At 61.3% G+C, this 21,439-nt stretch overlaps 1 protein-coding gene across 1 annotated transcript in view; it reads left to right on the forward strand.

Annotated features, from left to right (window-relative positions):
• The window catches only part of TCERG1L (transcription elongation regulator 1 like), a 74,316-nt gene that overhangs the window by 15,241 nt on the left and 37,636 nt on the right, over positions 1 to 21,439 (forward strand). Inside the window, exon 4 of the mRNA XM_040991722.1 lies at positions 10,363 to 10,536. Within this exon, the coding sequence (XP_040847656.1) occupies positions 10,363 to 10,536 (174 nt within the window). The remainder of the gene's footprint in view (positions 1 to 10,362; positions 10,537 to 21,439) is intronic.

Here is a 21,439-nt window from a genome sequence, read left to right on the forward strand (position 1 = left end):
TGTGTGGACGGCGGGTACAAACTCAGAGAGCTCACGTGGCACACACGGGCACACACACTGCAGCACACGTGACCACGTTCACAGAGCAGCACACCCACAGGTGCGCCCCAGACATCCACACACACACACACACACACACACACACACACACACACTCTGCCACACACACACTGCCACGCGCACACACTGCCGCCCACACACACAACGCCACGCACACACACTGCCATGCACACACTGCCACGCGCACGCACGTACACACAGCCACACACACCCACGCACACACTGCCACGCACACACTGCCATGCACACTGCCACGCGTGTACACACTGCCACGCGTGTACACACAGCCACACACACCCACACACACACTGCCACGCACACACACACTGCCGCCCCCCCACACACCGCCACACACACACACTGCCACACACACACACCGCCACACACACACACACTGCCACGCACACACACTGCCACGCGCACACACACATACACACACTCTGCCACACACACACTGCCACGCACACACACACACACACTGCCGCCCCCCCACACACCGCCACACACACACACTGCCACACACACACACCGCCACACACACTGCCACGCACACACACACTGCCACGCACACACACACACACTGCCATGCACACACACCCACGCACACACTGCCACGCACACACTGCCATGCACACTGCCACGCGCGTACACACTGCCACGCACACACTGCCACACACACACTGCCACACACACACACACACACTGCCACGCACACACACACACACTGCCACGCACACACACGTGTCCTCTATCTCTCTCTGGTGGTGCTGTCATGGTGCTGTCCTGGGAAGTCCTACCTCAGTCAGTCAGTGAGATGCTGCCAGCTCTACTCACAGAGGCCACGGGTCGTGCTGGTGCTGTGTGCAGTCCAGGAGCCCGGGCACATTCCAGGCGCGTTGGAGACAGCCATGGACGCCGTGTCTGGGCAGCGGTGGCTGCTCCCCAGTGTCTGGAGTCTGCGGGCTGCCTTCCCCCGTTCCGTTCCCTTAGAAACACCTGGGAAACGTGTACAGGCCTGGCCTTGCCCAGCCCCCATGTCGGGAAAGGAGCAGCATGCAAGCGGTGTTTGTTACTTGATTTTGTCCTAAACACCCAGGACATGAATGCCAGCAGGTGGGCGGTGGGAGCTGTGGCAGGCCTTTGCATGTCTGTGTGGTCTTCGTGATGAAGGGTGCTGCCCACTCCTGCCGCCATTCCCCAGCCCACGTGCTCAGCAGCTGCAGAAGGCCAGGAATGAACCTCGCACATCTGCAGCTGGGTCCGCAGAATGTTCAAGGACTATTTTTTTTCAAAGGATTTATTTATTTTTATTGGGAAGGCAGAGTTACAGAGACAAGGAGAAGCAGAGAAAGATATTCCATATGCTGCTTGATTTCCTAAATGGCTGCCATGGCCAGGGCTGAGCTGAGCTGAAGCCAGGAGCCAGGAGCCTTTTCTGAGTCTCCCATGTGGGTGCAGGTCCCAAGTAGTTGGGCCATCCTTTGCTGCCCTGCCAGGCTATACATAGGGAGGTAGTTGGAGGTGCAGCACCAGGACAGTGCCCATAACTGTCCTGTGGGATCTTGGTTGTGGGCGTGTGGCATGCACGTCCTTCTTAGACGGTCAGACACCACAGCATTCGTGGAGTCTTCGTGGAGCAGCTCTGCTCATTGCCTCCCCCATGCTGACGGCCCCTGGTCCTTGGAGGACATTTCCGATGTCTGGCCATCTTCCGTCATGCTGGGGCTCCTGTCAGGCCCTGGGGACCATTGCAGACTTGGACCCCTGACGGAGCCCGGGGCACCATCCATGTTTCTCCCTGAACATTCTTGGGATTCAAGTTGAGGAATAGACTTCCTCCCAGCACATCCGGTGTAGTTCTTGGAAATCCACCTGTGTGTTGCACCACGTGGGCTGCTGTCTTTCCCACTTCCTTTCTTTCTCTTTTTGAAATGTTAATGCGACTCTAGGGAACTTTGTCAGCCTGAGATCTGTATTCCTTTTGAACTGCTAGATCTTAATTGTCTGGGCTTACTCTTGGTAGTTTTTTAGTTGTGTTTTCCAGTTACCAAGTCTTTCTTCATCCATATCTAATCTGCTGTTCTGCTCTCTATGGTGCTCCGTATTAAAAAAATATTAAAAAGAGAGGTCAACAGAGAGCTTTTTTACCTACTAGCTCATTTTCCAGAAGCCTGCGGCAGCAATACCAGGCCAGGCTGCGGCCAGGAGCCTGAGGTCCCACTTGGTCTCTGCTGTGACGACAGGCACCCAGCGACTTGAGCCCTTGCCTCCATGCAGTGTGCAGTCACAGGAATTTTGTTTGGGGACCTGAGTTGGGGCAGAAGCTCGGGCACTCGAAAGTGGACTTCCCAAGCAGTGGCTTAAGCATCGCCCCGACTACCTGTCGCCCACACAGCCTTCATCTCGCCTTCTCTTAGGCCTCCTCCTTTGGCTCCTCTGAATACACAGCAGGCACAGGAGCTGCGTGTCCTGAACTGGAGCCTCTGCTGGTCCTTGTCTGGGCAGACCCAGGACTGCTGTCCGTGCTCTGCCGACTGTCACTCCTGCAGCCTCTTTCTCATGGGCTCCTGACTGGGGAGCAGCCACCGGTGATTGCCGAGCCCAGGCAGGCACAGCCCAGCAAACTGAGCCCCTGCAGGCGGGTCCCATCAGGAGGGGCCTTGGCAGGTGGGGCCTCAGGTGAGCAGAGCCTCCATCGAAGCAACCCCCAGTAGTTAGAGTCTCTGGGCGGAACCCGGCAGGAGGGGCCTTAGCCTCTGCCTCCTCTGAGAGAGGTTTCCTGTCTCTGTCTAAAGGAGCAAGTGGAGTAGGGGAAGAGGTGCCAGTAGCCATGGCCAGCCAGGCCCCCGAAGGCCCATCCTACATGCGGGCACTGCTCCTGCATGTGCACCTGCACCCAGAGCTAACCAATCCTCCTGTCGACCCCTGTGCACCTGCGGCCCCTGTGCACCTGCGGCCCCTGTGCACCTGTCGGCCCCTGTGCACCTGCGGCCCCTGTGCACCTGTCGGCCCCTGTGCACCTGCGGCCCCTGTGCACCTGCGGCCCCTGTGCACCTGTCGGCCCCTGTGCACCTGCGGCCCCTGTGCACCTGTCAGCCCCTGTGCACCTGCGGCCCCTGTGCACCTGTCAGCCCCTGTGCACCTGCGGCCCCTGTGCACCTGCGGCCCCTGTGCACCTGTCGGCCCCTGTGCACCTGCGGCCCCTGTGCACCTGTCAGCCCCTGTGCACCTGCGGCCCCTGTGCACCTGTCGGCCCCTGTGCACCTGTCGGCCCCTGTGCATCTGTGGCCCCTGTGCACCTGTCGGCCCCTGTGCACCTGCGGCCCCTGTGGCCCCTGTGCACCTGTCGGCCCCTGTGCATCTGTGGCCCCTGTGCACCTGTCGGCCCCTGTGCACCTGCGGCCCCTGTGTACCTGTCGGCCCCTGTGCACCTGTCGGTCCCTGTGCACCTGGGGAAGACAGAGACGCTGCCTGTGGCCGTTGTGGATCCCTGTGCTCAGTGTCCCTTGCAGAGGCCTGCTGGCTGTCCCTTTTAGTCACGGCTAGGTTTGCCTTCCTTTGTCGTTACTGAGCAGCCTGTGCGTCCTCTACTCACGTCTCTCCAGAACTGTACAGAGAGATGCTCTTCCCACCGCGAATGCCTGTCTGTCTCAGATAACCAACTCTGGGAACATCTGCTCGATGTGGCAGGACCAAGGGCTGTAGGGCAAGGGGCACGGCTTCCCCCGGAATTATAGAAATTCTCAGGCCTTAATTTGGTCAGAAAATTAAGTTCAAGAGGAAAGCAATGTGAACTGAATCTTCGTTGGGCTGGGCCATCGCCTCCTTGCTCTGAAACCCAGCGGTGAGCTCGCGTGGCGTCTGGGACAGCTGTCATTTGTCTTGTTAGTCACTGGGCCTCTGAGGCTTGGCCCAGGCTTTGGTGTTGCTAGGACCGGGCAAAGTCGGCATGAGGGATTGGGAATGTGGACTGGGTACTTACTCTATGCCACGGGCAGTGCTGTCATGGTGACCGAGCGCGCAGGAGTGTTCTGCTCGCACAGCCTCGCGGGCGGGCTGGTGTTGGTAGCGTTACAGCCTGGTTGGTCATTCCAGCATTGCAGTGGTGCTGTCTAGCCAGCTGCTTTCGGAGTGGCGTTCTGGCCCGGGCTGGGCCTGCTTCTGTTGTTTGTCATGACCAGGAAGCTGTCTGCCTGCTCCCAGTGTGCCTTGCCTGCATGGCCCCGTACCCTGAACCCATGAGGATGCGAGGTGTCCTGAGAACATGGACCCTCAAGCCCTGTGCAGCAGCCATGTCTGGGGGTGCAGGGGTCGTCTTCGCTTCCAGGTGGTTCAGTGGAAGAACCATCAGTGTTTGGGGTCCTGAAGCCTACGCCTCCGTCAGGGAAGAGAGTGGGAACCCACAGAGGGCCTGGAGGCTTGAGCCCTGCATGCTGCTGCTGGGGAAGGACTGCGTTTCCCATAGACCAACGAGGCCCCCTGGTCTCGGGCTCCCCTGCAAGTGCCATTCCCTCTGTGCCAGGGGTTTGCTGCTTCCAGAGAAATGAGCGCCCATTTAAGGCAGCATTATCTTCCACACTGTGGCTGCTTCTAATTGGAAATGAACCTTGAGCATCTTTGATTTAATCGGCCTATTTGCATTCCTTTTCCATGGCACAGGGCGCACCTGCTTTGAGACCCACTAGGGCAGTACAGGCCCACAGGGCAGCCCTGTGTACCTTGCTGAGAGCCCGCCCACAAGACAGGCATGCCAGAGATGCCCCTGGGTCGTCAAGGGAAGGTTAGATCAGCTGGGAACGCAGAGAACAGATTTTATGGTTGGCAGTAAGAGTGGGAGGTGCAGCTGTTGGTGGGAGCTTGAGGGACAAGAGCAAGAGGCCCCGGCTAGTGGGGCAGGAGGGCAGGAGGGCAGGAGGGGCAGGAGGGGCAGGAGGGCAGGAGGGGGAGGAAGGCAGGAGGGCAGGAGGGCAGAAGGGCAGGAGGGGCAGGAGGGCAGGAGGGGCAGGAGGGCAGGAGGGGGAGGAGGGCAGGAGGGCAGGAGGGGCAGGAGGGCAGGAGGGGCAGGAGGGCAGGAGGGGGAGGAGGGCAGGAGGGCAGGAGGGGCAGGAGGGCAGGAGGGGCAGGAGGGCAGGAGGGGGAGGAGGGCAGGAGGGGGAGGAGGGCAGGAGGGGCAGGAGGGCAGGAGGGCAGAAGGGGGAGGAGGGCAGGAGGGCAGGAGGGCAGGAGGGGCAGGAGGGCAGGAGGGGCAGGAGGGCAGGAGGGCAGGAGGGGCAGGAGGGCAGGAGGGCAGGAGGGCAGGAGGGGCAGGAGGGCAGGAGGGCAGGAGGGGCAGGAGGGCAGGAGGGGCAGGCAGGCCAGGCCCGTGGGACAGGAGGAGCAGGTGGGGCGGTGGGGCAGGTAGGGCAGGTGGTGGAAGTAGCTGCTCCAGTAAGTGCTTGAATGTGAATATTTTGTTTTTATTTATGAGACAAAGATAGAAACACACACACATGCATGCAGAGAGACAGGGAGGAGGGGAGAGAGAGGGCTCCCACCCACTGCCCACTCCAATGACAGCAGCCTAGGCTGGGCCAGGAGCTGGGAACTGGCTCCAGGTCCCCGGTGGTGGGTGGCAGGGACCCAAGTGCTGGGGCCACCACCACTGCCCACCGGATGAAGCCAGATCCAGGATATGAACATGTGGGTGTGGGCTGCACCTCTACTAGGCAGAAATACAGACCTTGGTGAGTGAGTTTCTGAAATGACAGTCATGCCTGCGTCGAGGTACGTGAGGTCAGGGGTGAGGGGCAGCCTGGCCTAGCATCCTGCCTCAGCAGAATGACTGAAGCTTGGGCCTGGGGACAGCCCTGTGCTGGACCTGGGCTGGGCTCCTCTGCTGGCGGCTGGGTGAGACCAGCCCTGGGCTGAGGCCAGGAGGACAGGACCAGTGCGTCCTCCCGGGGCTGCCCTGGACCTGGGCTGGGCTCCGAGCTTGATGCCGTGCCCTGCCTGCCCACCAGCTCTCTCCCAGAAAAAAAAACCGTCCTAGCAGCTGAGTGGCAGCCAGGGCCTGGAGGCAGTGCCAGGAGCCATTAGGCCTTGGAGTGGCACAGGCGGGCAGGTCTGCTCTCTGTAACCCCAGGGCTCCAGCAGTTGTAAACCAACGACCACGGGGACTGGGGCCTCCTGTGTACCTGGCTCGGGTGGGCTCGAGCATGCGCTGGAGGGTCTTTGAGTAGCCAGAGTCCTCTGGGGATAATGAGAGGGAGGGCACAGGGCTCCAGCTGGGGACCAGCCAGTTCTCGTGCCGTGCAGAGGGGGACAGCGGGCCTGATGTTGACAGGAGGCTGGCGTCATCGTCCAGGTGCGCCTTGGGGAGTCTTCCAGCACTGGGGGGGTTCCCTGGCCATGGCAGCGGCATGGTCCCCTGGCCGTGGCTGGCCTTTGCATGCTGGCAAAGATGGAAGAGGGAGGGGCCAGCGCCTAACAGCTGGGCGACACTGGGGCTGCCGAGCCCCTGTCCCAGCTGTCTTTGGGGTGTGCACACAGTTAATTACTGTTTTGCTGGAAACATTGCTTTTATTAGTAATCCTTATGGGGTAGCGTTCCTGGCTTATCTCTCAGCCGGCTTAGTGGTGTTTTTTTTCCTTGGCTGGACCTATCTGATCTCACTGTTTATTTACTCGACTCCGGGTTCTCGGCAGCCCTTTGGGGAAGCGAGTTATTATCCTTGTTTATCAGTCGACACAATGTATTGAGTGCCTGCTCATCCTCCCACTCGGCTGGAGAGGCAGCTCTCGCGGGAGCAGCTGGCGGCCTCGGTAGGTCCTGCCTGTCTGCCCGCACTGCTGCCTGCGCCTGGCAGGTGCTGGGAGGAGCAGGAGTGCCAGGCGTCCAGGGCCTCCTCCCAGCCGGGCTCCCTGTGTGTGCTTCCGGGAGAGGACATGGGTGCCCCCTTCCCCAGGGCACCCCGCGGGCTTCTGTGCTGTGTGTGGGGGAGGCTTGGCACCCAGCCTGCTTGGCTTCCCACAGTGGGAACGTGGTGTGGGTGAGCAAAGGCCACACCCCGTTGACACCTGGCCTCGCGTGGTTGCCCCACGCCTGCAGCAGGGGGAGGGGCTGCTGGCGGGCTGCCCCCAGCTCCCCTGGCTGCACTGGGTTGGTGTGGGAGTGAACCCTGCAGGTGTTGTGTTTTTAGGGGCAGCCAGTTGGACTCGGAGCGGGTTTACAGCCGTGTTCCCATTACCTTTACGAGTCGTGTGGTGAAGCTTTTCTTGTTCTGTGAGACACACACAGGAGGGTGGGAGATGCTGAGTCACTCCCCAGGCCAGGGTGGGCAGCCAGAGAAAGCAGCCCCAAAGAGAAGGCCCCATGCTCCTGGGATGTCCAAGGAGGGGGAGGGTGGGAGTGGCGGAGCCCTGGACCCTGAGTCAGGGCTGGGAAAGGGACCCAGCGCCCACCCACCTGTCTCAGAGGCGGAGGCCTGGGAGGGGTGTGGAGCAGGCCTGGGTGGAGGTGCCACGGGCAGGCATGCAGGCGTGTGCTTGACCCCAGCCCCCCGCAGGGTCTGCCCAGCTGGCTGCCCACCCAGCCTGCGTCCGGGGGCTACTCCCACCTTAGGAACCAACTGCCAGAGTGGAACTTGGAGGTTCCAGTCCGAGGGCCAGCGCCCAACAAAACATCCCTCACACCTACTATGGGGTTTGGGCCCTAGTGGGTCCTCGCTTTTTGCTCTGTGGCTCACGCTGCAGCTCCACCCAGCAACAAAGTGGCCCCTGGCCGCCCTCGGGGACCCAGGTGGGTGCGCCGAGACTGAGCCAAGCACCTGGAGGGAGGCCCACCAGGGCTGGTTCCTGGAGGTTCCCTGGCCTGCTGGGGGACCCTGCAGGGAGACTCAGTGGCTCCCTTTGGGTCTGTACACACACTCCTGCCCCCCTAGGGTCTTGCTGTGGCCGCCCTCTCGTGCCGGAGGCTCCCAGCATGCTCCTCCTGGGGTCACCCAGGACGGTCATAGAGCAGATGAGGGTCATGCGTCCTCGCTGTGCAGAGGAGAGGCCGTGTGGGAAGGACACATGGGGGTGTGGACGGCCCCGTCTCTGTGCGCCCCGTGGGTGCCCTCAGGTACTCACTCTGTGTGTGCCAGGCTGTGTGTGTGCTGGGTGGCTCCTGCTGGGGTGGCAAGGGAATGCAGCCTGTTGAAGCGCTGTGGCCCGGGCCGCACTGCCACCCCAGTGCTGGTGCTGGCCTGGCCGGTGGGCCAGGGAGGACGCTTAGGGAGGAAGGGCATGCTTTGAGCCACACAGGACGTGTGCCTGCGGTGCAGTCCCAGCAGGCGGGCCACATCCATGTGGGCCTGACGTGGAGGGCCACAGCCCACGCGAGGAGCCACGGGGACTCTTACGTGTGCGTGGCTTTAGACAGTGTTTATTTTATGACGTTTTATAGTGTGCTTTCATGAAGATAATGTATCTCCTGACTCTTAACACATTTTTCTTAAGATTTATTTGCTTATTGGAAAAGCAGAACAAGCGAGAGAGGAGGGAGCGGGAACTTCCCCCGCTGGCTCTTTCCCCAGGTGGCCAAGGGCCAGCCCGGAGCCAGAATCCCGTCTCCCATGTGCGACAGGAGCAGCAGCATCTGGGCTGTCTTCGCCAGCCTTCCCAGGTGCTTCAGTAGAAGCTAGATGGGAAATGGAGCAGCTGAGCCTTGAACAGTCACTCAGATATGTGGTGTCAGCTTTGCAAACTGAAGCTTAGTCCTCAGGGCCACAATACCAGCCCTGTGGTTTCTGATCTCAAATCTCTGTGTGGCCACATGGAGGGTTCCACTGTTGTCAGAGTGGCCCAAATCCAGAACACAGAATAGCAGGTGCAGTGAGCTGTGAACGGCAGGGCACAGCCGCTGGGAAGGCCTTCACGATTTATGCACACCCCCATTTTATGTCTGCTGGTTTACTCCACAAGTGGCTGCAATGGCCAGGTCTTAGCGGGTGACAGCCAGGAGCCAGGAACTTCATCTGTGTCTCCCAGTGGGTGCAGGTACCCAAGCACAAGGGCTGTCTTCCACTGGTTTTTCAGGAGTTTTAGCAGGGAGCTGGATCAGAGTGAAGCAGCTGGGACTCGAACTGGTGCCTCAGTGGGGTGCTGCTGTCAGAGACTTAACCCACTGTGCCACAATGCTGGCCCCTGGCAGCTTCTTGACAAGGGGAGCTTCCTTTGGCAGTGTGTCCCACCAGTCAGGCTCTGTCCTGCTAAACCAGAGCAGGTGGGCACGTGTGTCTGCACAAGCCTGAAACTTCATTCGCAACTCGCAAACTTGGCAGCTACCAGGATATCCTCGTGGAGAGCAGAGAAGCTGTGGGCAGTGTGTGGGCCAGGCGGTGCCTCTGTGCTGCCCTGAGGCCGGGATGGCATGTGGGGGCACCTACATGTGTGTGTGCTAAGAGGAAGGTGGGCAGAGAGAGCTTCATGACGCTGTGTCCCCGTCACAGGCAGGGCCGTGTGGACCGTAAGACCAGTGGAGATGGGTGGGGAACACGGGGTGGAGGCAGCAAGCCCTGTGGGTGGTGCCACAGCTGTGGACCTGTGCCCTGGACCTTGGCGCCAGCCCACAGGATGTGTGCCACCAAGACTGAGCCTGATGGAGCTGGTGGACCTGGTTACTGTGCTGTCACCACTGGCTTATCCCTGGGGACAGGGCTACAGGAGGAAGTGGGGGAGCTGGGGCTGGGCAGTGCCTGGAACGCCCGAGCTTTCTGCTCGTGAGCTGAAATCAGTCCTATAGGAAATGAACGTCATTAGATGCATGTCTGAGCATCCGGGAGGCGGAGCTGGCCGGCCGGGGCTGGGGACGGGTGCTGGAGCCGGGTGTCAGGAAGGCAACCTCACTGTGTGCAGAGCTGCGTGGAAGGCCTCAGTGGAGGCATGTCACCTGCTTCCACCTTTAGGCTGAGCAGCTTCTTGGAAACACAGGCTCAAATTCAGGGGAGCCCTGAGCAGCCCCCAGCTGAGGGCTGGACACAGCAGCCAGACTGGCCCAGCATGTGGGAGTGGGGGGCCTGCAGGGCCTGCCCCGCCCCACCACTCCTCCCCGGCCCATCCACTGACAGCAAGACCCCAGCCATAGCCTGACCCTCATCCCGCCCCCACCCTGCCACATTACCACTTGTCTCTCCTGAGGGCAGTGGCGCAGGCGTGGGAGTCCAGTCTGGGGCTGGCACCCTTCTTGCTGTCTTCTGGGTTTGCTGTCCTCAGAGTAGTGTGCACCTGCAGCCTGCGTGGTCAGCCATGCCCACCCTGCTGATTCCCGCCCTTCTCTCTGCAGGGTTTTGCCATGGTAGCCTCAAGCCGGCCAGCAGTCCTGCTATTGCCATTGCTGCTGCCGCCATGGTCTCCGTGGACACCGAGGGCCTCCGGGGCCCATCACCAGCTGTGCCGCCGTACCACTTCCTGACGTGGGCGCCCATCACCATGCCCCTGCGGACAGTGTCCTTCTCAGGTAGGCTGCTGGCAGGGGGGCGGGGGAGCTTGCCATGCCACTCGCCACGTCCTCCCAGCCAACTAACACCGGGCCTGGGCACCAGTGGCGGACAGGCGAGCTCAGTTCTGGGCTCGGCGGTGTGCTGGGCTGGGGTCCCTGAGGTTTGCGGGCTCCCAGATGCCCCAAGATGCCCTGAGCCCTCGGTGGTCCCCTGGCTGATGTTGGGGAGCCGTTGGCAGAAATGAGGCTTCCCTTACTTGGCTTGGGGGAGCATGTGTGGGCGCCGTCCTCCCGCGGAGCTCGCATGGGCGGGCATGGGCGCCATCCTGCAGACCATGCTGCACACACATGGGCGCCGTCCTCCTGCGGAGCCTGCATAGCTGCTGGGTACTGTCCTCCCGTGGAGTAGTCTGTGTCCACGGTGGCACATGGCTGGCACTGTCGCAGACACCTCTGCATGCTTACCTTGGGGCCTGGCAGACATGCCCTGTTTGCCTCCTTCTTGGGTTCCGGTAGTTGGTTTTGCTCGCCGCCATCCTGACGTGGTCCCTTTCCACCCAGGAGTGTGGACGGTCAGAGTTCCGTGATTTATTAGTGACCAGCAGGGCACTGTCCGCAAGAGCAAAGTTGGATTTCTGTCGCAGCACACCAGTGAGTGTGTCTGGGATTTGATGGGGAGTGAGACGCAGGATGGTGTGTGCGTGGGCGGTGACCGACAGCTGCCCTGTGATGCTGACATGGCTGTGACCTGGTGTGTCTCAGGAACACGCATCCCGGGCCTGTGTGCACCCGGCCTTGCCCCGTAGGTCTCCCGTGTGGTCTGTCAGGTGGGGAAGGATCTGGCGTTTGTCCCTCTCTGCATCTTGCAAGGTTCTGAATCTCGTTGGCCGTAATGGACATCCAGTCCAGGAGGGGAGAGATGCACCTTGCAGGGCTGCAGGGCGCTGTCAGGGTGGCTGTGGCCAAGATGAAGCGGTGTGCTTACAGGTCGTGACCTTGTCATTGACAATGCGGCTGAGTCCCTGGGCCAGGGCCGGCTCTGAGGGAGCTGTCGGGTCAGTCTTGGGCTCCTCCCAGACTGGCCTTCATGCCGCCTCCTGGGGCCATGCGGGCACCTGTGGCGCGAGCTGCTTACACAGAAGGGAAGGGCGGGGCTTTGCGAAGGAGAGAGGTGCGGCAGGGTTTTCCTCTCTAGGCATGCCTGGGCGAGCTGACGTCAGCCTGTCCTGTGGAGGGGGTTGTGACAGCAGTGTCCGCACAGGGCAGGCTGCAGGCCAGAGCAGGAGAGCGGTCCTTGCTGTGCAGGCTGTTCCACGCGTGTGTGGTCAGCCAGAGCTCATGCCGTCTGCCTGCCTGCAGGTGGATGTCCTGGAAACATAACAGCACTCATGGTTTCAGAGATCTATTTATTTATTTGATGGAATCAGAGGGAGTGGAGGAGGAGAGAGGTTGGGGTTCAGACAGGCGCTGAGGCAGGCTGAAGGCAGGAGCCAGGAGCTTCTTCCAGGTCTCCCAAGTGAGTGTGGGGACCCAGGCCCTTTGAGCATCTCCTGCTGAGTTCCAGGGCATTAGCAGGGAGCTGGGTCTGTGGTGGAGCAGCTGGACTTCAGCCAGTGCCCATGTGTGATGCCAGTGCTGTGGTGTGGACTCAGCCCACTACACCACAGCACTGATTTCAACAGTTTTCTTCTTAAACAGAAGAGCCAGGTGAGAGTGTATTCACACCCGGCGTTTGGGACTGGCCTTGGAGCCCTGGAGTTTGGGTGATGGTTCTAGGCTGGGCGGGTTGTTCACTAAGGTGTTCGGCACTGGCTGGGGACTTCTCGGTTGTCAAGATGTGGCAATTTGGGGTCTTGTGGGCGAAGGTGGGGAGAGCCGTCACAGCTCCCACCAGACTGGCCCCAGGATATGGGTTGGACAGTGAATGGGATGAGCAGGACCATGGGACTCATGGCACCCAAGGCCCAGTGTTGTGAGCTGCGGTCTCCAGACGGATGCAGTGTGACACGCACAGGGCCTGCGGTCAGTCCCAGTGGCCACCAGCGAGGCTCCTCCCACGGCGGTCCCAGGATCACCTTCCAGGTGCCCTCCACAACCGAGCCCAGTGATCACCAGCTAGGCGTCCCCCATGGCTGGTCCATGACCGCCAGTGAGGTGCCCTCCATGGCCCCTTCTTCATCCATGGCACTCATGACACTGCTGGGCCTGGCAGCTCTGATCGCTGGGCACCTGGGTTCCCTGGACACCCTGTTTATGCGCCTGTCCCCTTCCTGGGCTGTCCCTGCCCTTGCACAGACCAGGTGGTCCTTCCTGCTGGCCCAGCCATCTGTGGTCCCTGGGCTGAGTCCGGCCTGCTCATCCCTTCACACGGCTCGTGACCCTGGGTGTTGCATTCTGCTCCGCTGTGACACGGTGGCATGGAGGGCATTGGCACTCAGCAGGTGTGCCTATAGGGACCACCCAGTCCAGACTGCACTGCTTTCCTGAAGCCAGCAGATGAGGGGGCATTTCCTGGGTGGGCTGGGGCAGCTGGAGGCAGCAGTAGAGCCTGGTGGCGATGAGCGCCCCCCACCCCTGTCTTCCTGAGGAGGTTGTGGCCGGGTGGCTTGCCCCACCCAGGCTGTGATTGACCTCAGGTCTCTCTTGAGTCTCTCACCTGTTCCTCACTGTTTGAGGAGCCAAGGAGAGTGCTGGAAGCGGGAGGGGCTCCCTGGGACCATCCAGGAGCAAATCTCTGACCACCACCCTGTGCCAAGGACTCCAGGGCTGCTCCGCTGCCTGACCTGTTGGATGGAACTGAAACAGCGGTTTGTCTATCAAGAATGAGGGTGCTTGTTTTTAAAGCTTGGCCCGCCGCATCTTCAGCATCCAAGTGAGCAAGGGATGCAGGAGTGGGTGGCTGTGGTCTTCAGTAATGCAACCGACTGTCAGATCCAAATATTAAGAAGTGCCAGCTGCCTGGGAGGCCATTGGCCACCTGTTCCTTTGCTTCCAGAACTACTTAATGGCCCACATTTAACATTTTGTCCTGCCGCAGAGCAGCTGGGAAGAGCTTTTTTTTTTTTTTTTTGTTCCTATTAGTGACTCACCAGCCAAGCTCCATGGCAGTCAGCTACGTCTCCAGGCCAGGGCTGGGCCGTGTGCACTCCGCATGGCTGTCGGCTCCCCTATCAGCGGAACCTGCAGGTGCCGGAGTAGGTTCTGCGGTGGCAGCGATCCAGCCATTTGGGGAGGAAGCTTGATGTTAATCCAGGAATTGTTTTCTCCTCCAGGATAATCAGAAGTGTCATAATACATATTAGCAAGGCGGGTGCTGGGCGCAAAGACGGTGATGCTGTGACAATGTAGTTGCTTCTACCCAAGGACAGAGGAGCCATGGCAGGGAGGAGCCGCCAGAACGGCGTGTTCAGGGCAGCTGCCTGGGAACAGGAAGGGACTCGGGATCTGAGCTAAGTCTGGCTGCAGGATGGGGCAGCAGGAGCCAGGTTCCTAAGGAAGTGTGCACTGTGGGAGAGGGCCCTGGACTGAAGTCTGATGGTGTCAAGTTAGCTGACGGTGGATGGTAACTTAGTATCCATGAGAAGAAGGCTGGCAGCAGGTGTCCACGTGGGCTGGGAAGGTGCAGATCTCCCAGTAGGGTCTATAGGGGGCGCTGGCTCCACGTGGCCTTGGTCCCCTCCTGCACCACGGAAGGAGCTCCTAGAAGCTGGGGCTCCCAGCGAGGGGACCCCTTCCCTGCTGCTCTCCACCCTCCCCACTGTGAGCTCCAGGTCACTCTGATTCGGAAAAGAAAAATGGGCTCCATAGCACACGTACACAACTCCCGTCCCAGATACAGAGATGCCGCCCTCTGAGGCTGCAACGGGGCCCCGCCGGCCCCGGGGGCGGCCTGTCTCATGTGTCTGCCGGTCCTGCATGGGTCAGGCCTGTCTCCAGTTCTGCATGTCATCGCTGCTCCTGCGTCCGTCCGTGTCTGCTGAAAGTCGTCGCTGTGCTGCTCCCAGCCTCAGCACAGTGGCGTGGGTCTCTGTGTAGCTGTTGTTCCGGGAGCCTGTGCCATGAGTGCCGGCTGGGCGTGGGCGTCGGACCATCCAGCGTCATCCCTCCTTCCCCCAACCCTCCGGTCCTCTCCCCGTTTTCCTTCCTTGGCGTGCTTGCGCAGGATGCTAACTGCCGCTGCCGGGGGCCGCCCGCAGGTGGGTGCTTGCCCTGCCCAGCCACCTCTCCGGCCTCTCCTTGTGCAGTGGAAGGCATGGTCTCCAACCCCTTAGTTCTGTAAATAAAAACATAAAGAGGGCTTCTGCGGTGGTAGACATGGCAGAAACAATGTGTGGCGGAGGGCTCGGCAGGGACCATGTGTGGCGGAGGGCATGGAGAGTGACGTGGCTGAGGACGTGGCAGTCCCGTGAGGATGTGTGGCTTAGAACATGCAGAGGTGTCTGATGGGCCTACAGCCCCCTGTGGCGGGCGAGTGTCCCCGCTCCAATGTGCCCCATGGGTCATCAGGAGGACGCCGCTCAGGAGGACCGTGTCACCTGTAGCCTGGGCGTGAGAGAGCCGGTGTTGCTCCCAGGGCCAGATGCCTGGGACCCGAGGCAGGTGGCCTGAGCAAACACTCCCAGGAGTGCCTGTGTGCAAAACCACATGGTGTGTCTCTCCCTGCGCAGTTTGGCTCTGCAGGTCAGCTGGGAGCGTGGCCGGGGTGTGGCAATGCTGTGCCTCCCTTGCAAGCGCTGGTGTTGGCTGTTGGTCCCCAAGGTCATCAGGGCTGCTGAGCAGCAGGGCCGGGACCCCCAGGGCTGCGGAGCTGCGGGGGGGACCCCATAGAGCAGGTGCTGCCGTTACTCACATGGCTCCCACAGCCTCCCTCGGTGGGCTTCAGTTGCACTCTGCCCGTGCCGCCAGCGTGTCCAGGCAGTCTCGTCCCCTGCCCCTCACACCCTTGGGAGCTTGCGGAGTTCCCTGGCTTTTCCCAGCCCAGGTCAGGCATGGGAGGGAGTGGCTGAGGCCAGGCCGGTAGGTAGACAAGGCTTCCAGGTGGCGCCTTGGGCAGGTGCGCATAGCATGGCCCTGTCTCTGGGGTGGAGCTGGGCTGTGATCCGCTGCCACCACCACGGCCCGCAGCAGGGCTCCCATCCCTTCCTCCTGCCCATTGGCACTTGCCTGGGTCAGCGTGCATCTGCCTGTGCCTGGGACTGCCCAGGGCACCCTGCCCCCACCCCTGTGCTCATGGATGTGCTCGGCTGGGGTGGCACCGAGTGCTCACCGACGTGGCACAGGTGGCTTTCGCCGGGAGGCACTCTGTGTGCTGACCTTGGGGGTCAGGATGGTGGAAGCCTTCCCAGTCAGCAGCCACCAGGAGGCCACCGCAACTTGGCCAAACCAGGAGCCACCACAGCCCGGCCATGCCAGGAGCCACTGCAGCCCAGACATGCCAGTAGGCTACCATTGCCCAGCCATGCCAGGAGCCACTGCAGCTCGGCCATTCCAGGAGGCCACCGTAGCCCAGAAATGCCAGGAGGCCACCATAGCCCAGCCATGCCAGGAGGCCACCATAGCCTGGCCATTTCTGAGCACACCAAGGTCTTGGCCAGGGCGGGACTGCAGCTCCCCACGAGGGCTTTGGCTGTCCACCCCAGAGCCAGATTCTCACTGGGCCTCTCTTTCCCGGTGGCTGCTTTCTTGCTCCTTGCAAGCATGGGAGGAAGGCAAGACAAGGAGTTGGGCAGTCGCTGGGTGTCCTCAGTGGAGAAGCGGGCAGGCGTGCAGGCATGGGCAGAAGGCCCACTGTTCTGCCTTGGGCTCGGACCCTGGTGACAGCCATGCTCCAGACACTGTTCCCTGGGGTGTCTGTGCTCATGACCAAGAGGATGGGGGCAGTGTCAGGCTTGATGGCATTTATAGATCAACTAGAAGCTAGTGTGGGACTCCCAGGGTCAGATGTCCGCGGGCAGGGGTGGGTTCCCCAGGGACTGATGTGGACAGAGTGGCCTGGCGAGAGCCCCTGCTCACTGGTGTGATGTTCAGGCAAGCTGTGTGGCTGAGGTAGCCTCTTTCTTCTGGGGTCACACACCCCATCCCGGGGCCCTTGAGAGGCAGGGAGGATCAGGGCTTCACTCCATGTCTGTGTCGACAGGAGCCTGGCAGGGGTCAAGACTGCTGCCCGGGGAAGCGTTTTCGCCCGCCCGCCCAGAGCTGCACGCCATCAAGGCCGGCCCTGTGGCTGTCCGTGCCGCATGGTGGGCCCCTGACCGTTCACCTCTGCCTGGGGGTCCCGAACCAGGCCCTGCAGCCTGGAGTGGGGCGCGGGAAGTGGGGTTGGCAGTGAAACATGCATGATGATCGTCAAACTTGTTTCCCTGACCGGACCACTTGTCAGACTCTACAAAAAGCTTCCCACGGAGGCGAGAAATAGCTAAGCAGATAATGAGGGCGCATCCGTGCTCCTGACATCCCATCTCCAGGAGATAAGACGCCTGGTGGCATTTGCCTCTCATTCTCATTCTGGGCGTCGCTGCGGTGCCTGCCTGGGCAGCCCCTTTCTGCTGTCTTCAGTTCCCGTCACAGCAAGCAGTGCGTGGCTGTTGTTTGTGTATTTAATGTCTGAGGAAGGCCACGTCCAAGCAGAAGTGCAGGGCCAGCTTCAGGTGGGAGGCGGCAGGTGCCCCAGCCTCTGGTGGGGGTGGTCCTGCCGGGGCCCCAGCTCTGGCTTAGCTCCATCCTGTCCAGCTCTGGACTGTGCTGTCTCTCTCGCCCACAGCACGTTGTTGGGGTCCAGGGTTTTATGTTCAGACAGTCTGAATGTGCAGCGGGACTGCAGAGAGGTGGTCCTGGACTCTGGTGGGATGATGGGCAGGTGCGGGTGTGCAAGGCTGAGTCAGCACTGGCCCCACCCGCCATGGGCCTGCCTGTGCTCCTGTGCCTGTCAGCACTTCTGCCCTCTCCTCACCCATGCTGCAAACGGGAGGGTCCTTCCCTGCATCTGAGGTTCCTGGGACTCACGAGCCAAGGCTGGGGAGGCATAGGAGCTTCCGGAGAGGCGCTCCCTCTGTCAGCACTCTTCCGTGGCCACGTGTGAGAGAGCAGCCCCTGTTTGTGGGCCTGGCCCACTGGGGGCAGCACGGTCCTGGTGCACCCTGAGATGCACATGGGAGACCCCCCGGCCACATGCTCTCCCCCAGTTCTTTCTGGTGGGACTTTGCACCTCTGCAGAAATGACTGCAGGGAGAGCAGTGACCATCTGCCCCGAGTCAGGTGTGGATTCAAGGAGGAACAGCACTGGGGAGAGGCCTGGTGGGGGAATGAAGGGGTGGAGCCCAGCCTCACTGAGCAGCAGGACAGGTTTCTGAAGGAGGCGACTCATCAGGGGTGTTGTCAGGAAGGCCAGGGAGGAGGGGGCAGCGCATGTTGCCGTGCCGAAAGCAGCAATCCCCAGTGAGGCCTGTAAGGGGCCTTAGGACCCTGGTGGCACGTGCCAGGTTCAAGGCCTTGGCTGCCTGTGGGGGCATATTGAGAGGGGAAGCAGTGTGACTGGCTGAGCTCTGGAATCCACGTTCTGTGCCCCGCGGACTCCTGGGCCAGATTCAGCCAAGAGGAGGTTTTCACAGGAGCGGCTGGCCTGAGACATTGAGACCCTGCAGCACCTGGCCGGGTCCCCTTCCGGGCTGGAGGTGGTGGCAGAGTGAGCCGCAGCATGGCCGTAGCTTACTGCTGCTGTGCAGGGAGCGTGTGACAGCCCCAGGGCCCTACCCGGCGCCGGCTCATCCTGGGATGTGGCAGCTCTCCTGGTTCTCCCCGAGGGCCACGAGTGATGGAGCCGGTGAATGTGTCAGTGTCCCCCACACTGAGGAGAGGGGCTGTGCTCTGTGCCCAGACCCCCGGACACCCCCCATTGGGGTGAGGCTCCCTGGAAGTGTGGGAGAGTTTGTGGGCCCAGGGGCTTTGGAGAAACATCACTCGTGAGGGCCAAGGCATAATGGCAGGATGAGGGCTGAGGCTGCGTGGGTGCCCTGGGGCAGGCCCATCTGAGTGAGGGGGACATGCCTCCTGGCAGACAAACAGGGTGTTTGGAGGAGGGTGTTTGGCAGGAGCTGGGCAGACGGGCTCTCAGGACCCTGCTTTAGGGCTTCCCAGTAGTGCGGCAAGGGGAGATGTCCCTGGAGGCCAAGATGGACCCTGCCCCGCGGGCGCTCATGCCCCCAAGCTGGGCTTGGGTCTGGATGAGGAGCGCCACCTGCCGTGTGGAGTGGCCTCTGATGGGTGGCAGCGGGCGGAGGGTGCTGGGCTGCCTGCGCCTGGCTCCTGACCGGCAGGACTCTTGTTGGGGTGGTGCTGAACTTGCAGACTGGGCGTGGAGGCCTCTCTGCCACAGGGTCCCGGTGCCTGGAGCGCTGGCGCGAGCTCTGTCTGGAGCAGTCCAGGACGGATGCCGTCCCCAGCACCATTTCCGACTGAGACGTTTTGTCACTGGTTTGAGTGCTTGCTCCTGCTCCGTTCAGGTGTTAAGTTTCTTCACAGGGAGGACAGCCATTCCAGAAAACAGCATGGTGCTTCCTCATAAAGCTAAAAATAGAGCTTCGTAGGATCCAGCAATTCCACCACCACCGGGCAAAAGACACTGGTGTGTTGCGAGGTGCCTCTCTCCTACTGCTGGTGGCGGGACTCAACGTAGCAGAGGCAGAGAGAGAAAAGGTGGCCTAGGGACACGGTTGACACTGCCGAGGATGGCACAGGACCCTGTGACTGGTGACCACCCACTGGATCCAGGCAGGGGCCGCAGTGCCGAGTGACACAAGCCAGGTGCAGAGAGGCAAACGCTGGGGCCAGCTGGAGTCCCAGAAGCCAACAGCAGGGGAGGGCTGCAGGAGAGGCGGGGCTGACCCTTTCAGACAGGATCAGGTTGTGTTCTGTGCCGCGGGGGTTGAGTGGCTGGGCACACACCTTGTGCTCTGCCTCTGCCCATGGGGCCCCGTGGGTGCTGCCACCCAGCTGCTGTGGCGTCCCTGCTCTAGCAGAGTTCCTGATGGACACAGCTGCCTCGGCCCAGCTGGTCTTGCCTGGATGCTCGCCGGCTGGGCTCCACAGTGGAAGACGGGCAGTGCTTCCGACTGTGCTGGGTTTGCTGCTGCAGAAGTGAGCTGTGGGGGCCTTCCGCTGCATGGGCGGCTCTGCGGCCCTGCTGGCCGTGTGGACAGATGAGCCCCTCCCGTGGCTGTCGGCAGAGCGGCAGCCGTTACTGAGTCGCAGAGGCCTGTGGCTGACTGAATTTTGGCACGCAGGCGAAGCCGTCGGGGAGGGACTGTGGTTACCCAGAATGCCAGGCTAAGGATGCTGGTCCTGTGGGTCACGACTTCACCCACGCACCTGTCCCTTAAAGGAGCCACACCCAGCAGGAGGCCCCACAGCAGGACATGCCAGCTGGACCCTGGCAGTCCAGTTTGGCCATCCCTGCCGGGTCCTTCCAGGTACTTCTGTGGCACCACTGAGGCTGGCCTCGGTAGCATGTGAGTGTGAGGGCAGCTCTGTTGGGCTGCTTTGGGGGACACCAAATGTGAGGGCAGCTATGCGGGCTGCTTTAGGGGAACATTTCTGTGTTTTGCACCAAGGTTGATCTTGTTCTGCCGACACCGCTTGCTGACCTACTCACTGGCTGCCTCTGTGCTGTGTGAATTTGCCTGGTGGCAGACGCACACATGAGTCGGGGTGCTCCTAGGCAGGCCTGGGGGGCCCCCGCCAGGCTTTCCTCAAGAGATGTGCCCTCTGGCTGCCTGAATGCAAGAGTGCTGCCCCTGCTCCCAGCCTGGCTGCACTGGGTGCCCTGGGTGGCTCATGCTGGGTCTGTGCTGGGTGGCGGGTATTCTCGGGGGCTGCTGCCAGGGCTGCCGGCACCTCCATCCTACCCGAGTACTCTCCATAGGAACGGAGCTGCCTGCAGCTTCCTGGGCTGAGTGCTGGCTGCTCCCAGTCCCACTCAGGAGGCCTTGGTTTGGGGAGCTGGTTCTGTTCCTCGGGGGTCCCTTGGGAGCAGGAGAGCAAAAGCAGGGTCACGGGCAGGCATGCTCCTGCATGGGCCTGAAGCCATGCTCCCGCACCGCGGAACTCCTGCCTGGCACTGGGCGCCAGATATCTCGAGAAGATCTGGGTCATTTTGCCACGTCTTCTCATTCCCGTGAGGACCAGCGGTGCCTGGCAGGTTGCAAGGATGCTGTGATTCTGTGCATACACGTGTGTTTATATAATGGGTCCTGTGTGGGTGTGGGTCCCATGCACATGTGGAGCGGGTTGTATGTGGGCTTCATGTGTGTGACGTGGGTTGTGTGTGGGTTCCGCGTGTGTGCACCTGTGTGTGACGTGGGTTGTATGAGGGTTCCGTGTGTGTGCACCTGTGTGCGATGTGGGTTGTGTGAGGGTTCCGTGTGTGTGCACCTGTGTGTGACGTGGGTTATGCGAGGGTTCCGCGTGTGTGCACCTGTGTGTGACATGGGTTGTGTGTGGGTTCCGCGTGTGTGTACCTGTGTGTGACATGGGTTGTGTGTAGGTTCCGCGTGTGTGCACCTGTGTGTGACATGGGTTGTGTGTGGGTTCTGTGTGTGTGCACCTGTGTGTGACGTGGGTTGTGCGAGGGTTGCGCGACTCGCATCTCCATCCTGCCGTGATCACCTGCTCTGCTCGCTGAATGTTCCAGCCTGACAGCGACCCAGGAAGAGCTGCTTGCCAATGCCTTCTTGGGCTCTGAGATGTGGGTAACCATCCAGAGCAGAACTACTGGCTGCCACTCAGAAAGGAAAGATGGGGCTGGGCTGGGGGTGGGGAACAGGTGAACCTGGGGCTGTGGCTGGGGTGGACCTGGACATCTCCCCCGGCTGTGCCTGGGTGCCCACTGGTGAGCTTTCCTGCTGCTGTCACACCTGGCATCTCACAG

This window comes from Ochotona curzoniae, unplaced genomic scaffold (genome assembly GCF_017591425.1).
Source record: "Ochotona curzoniae isolate NIBS_2020 unplaced genomic scaffold, NIBS_Ocur_1.0 contig_66, whole genome shotgun sequence".
In the NCBI taxonomy this organism is placed as follows: Eukaryota; Metazoa; Chordata; class Mammalia; order Lagomorpha; family Ochotonidae; genus Ochotona; species Ochotona curzoniae.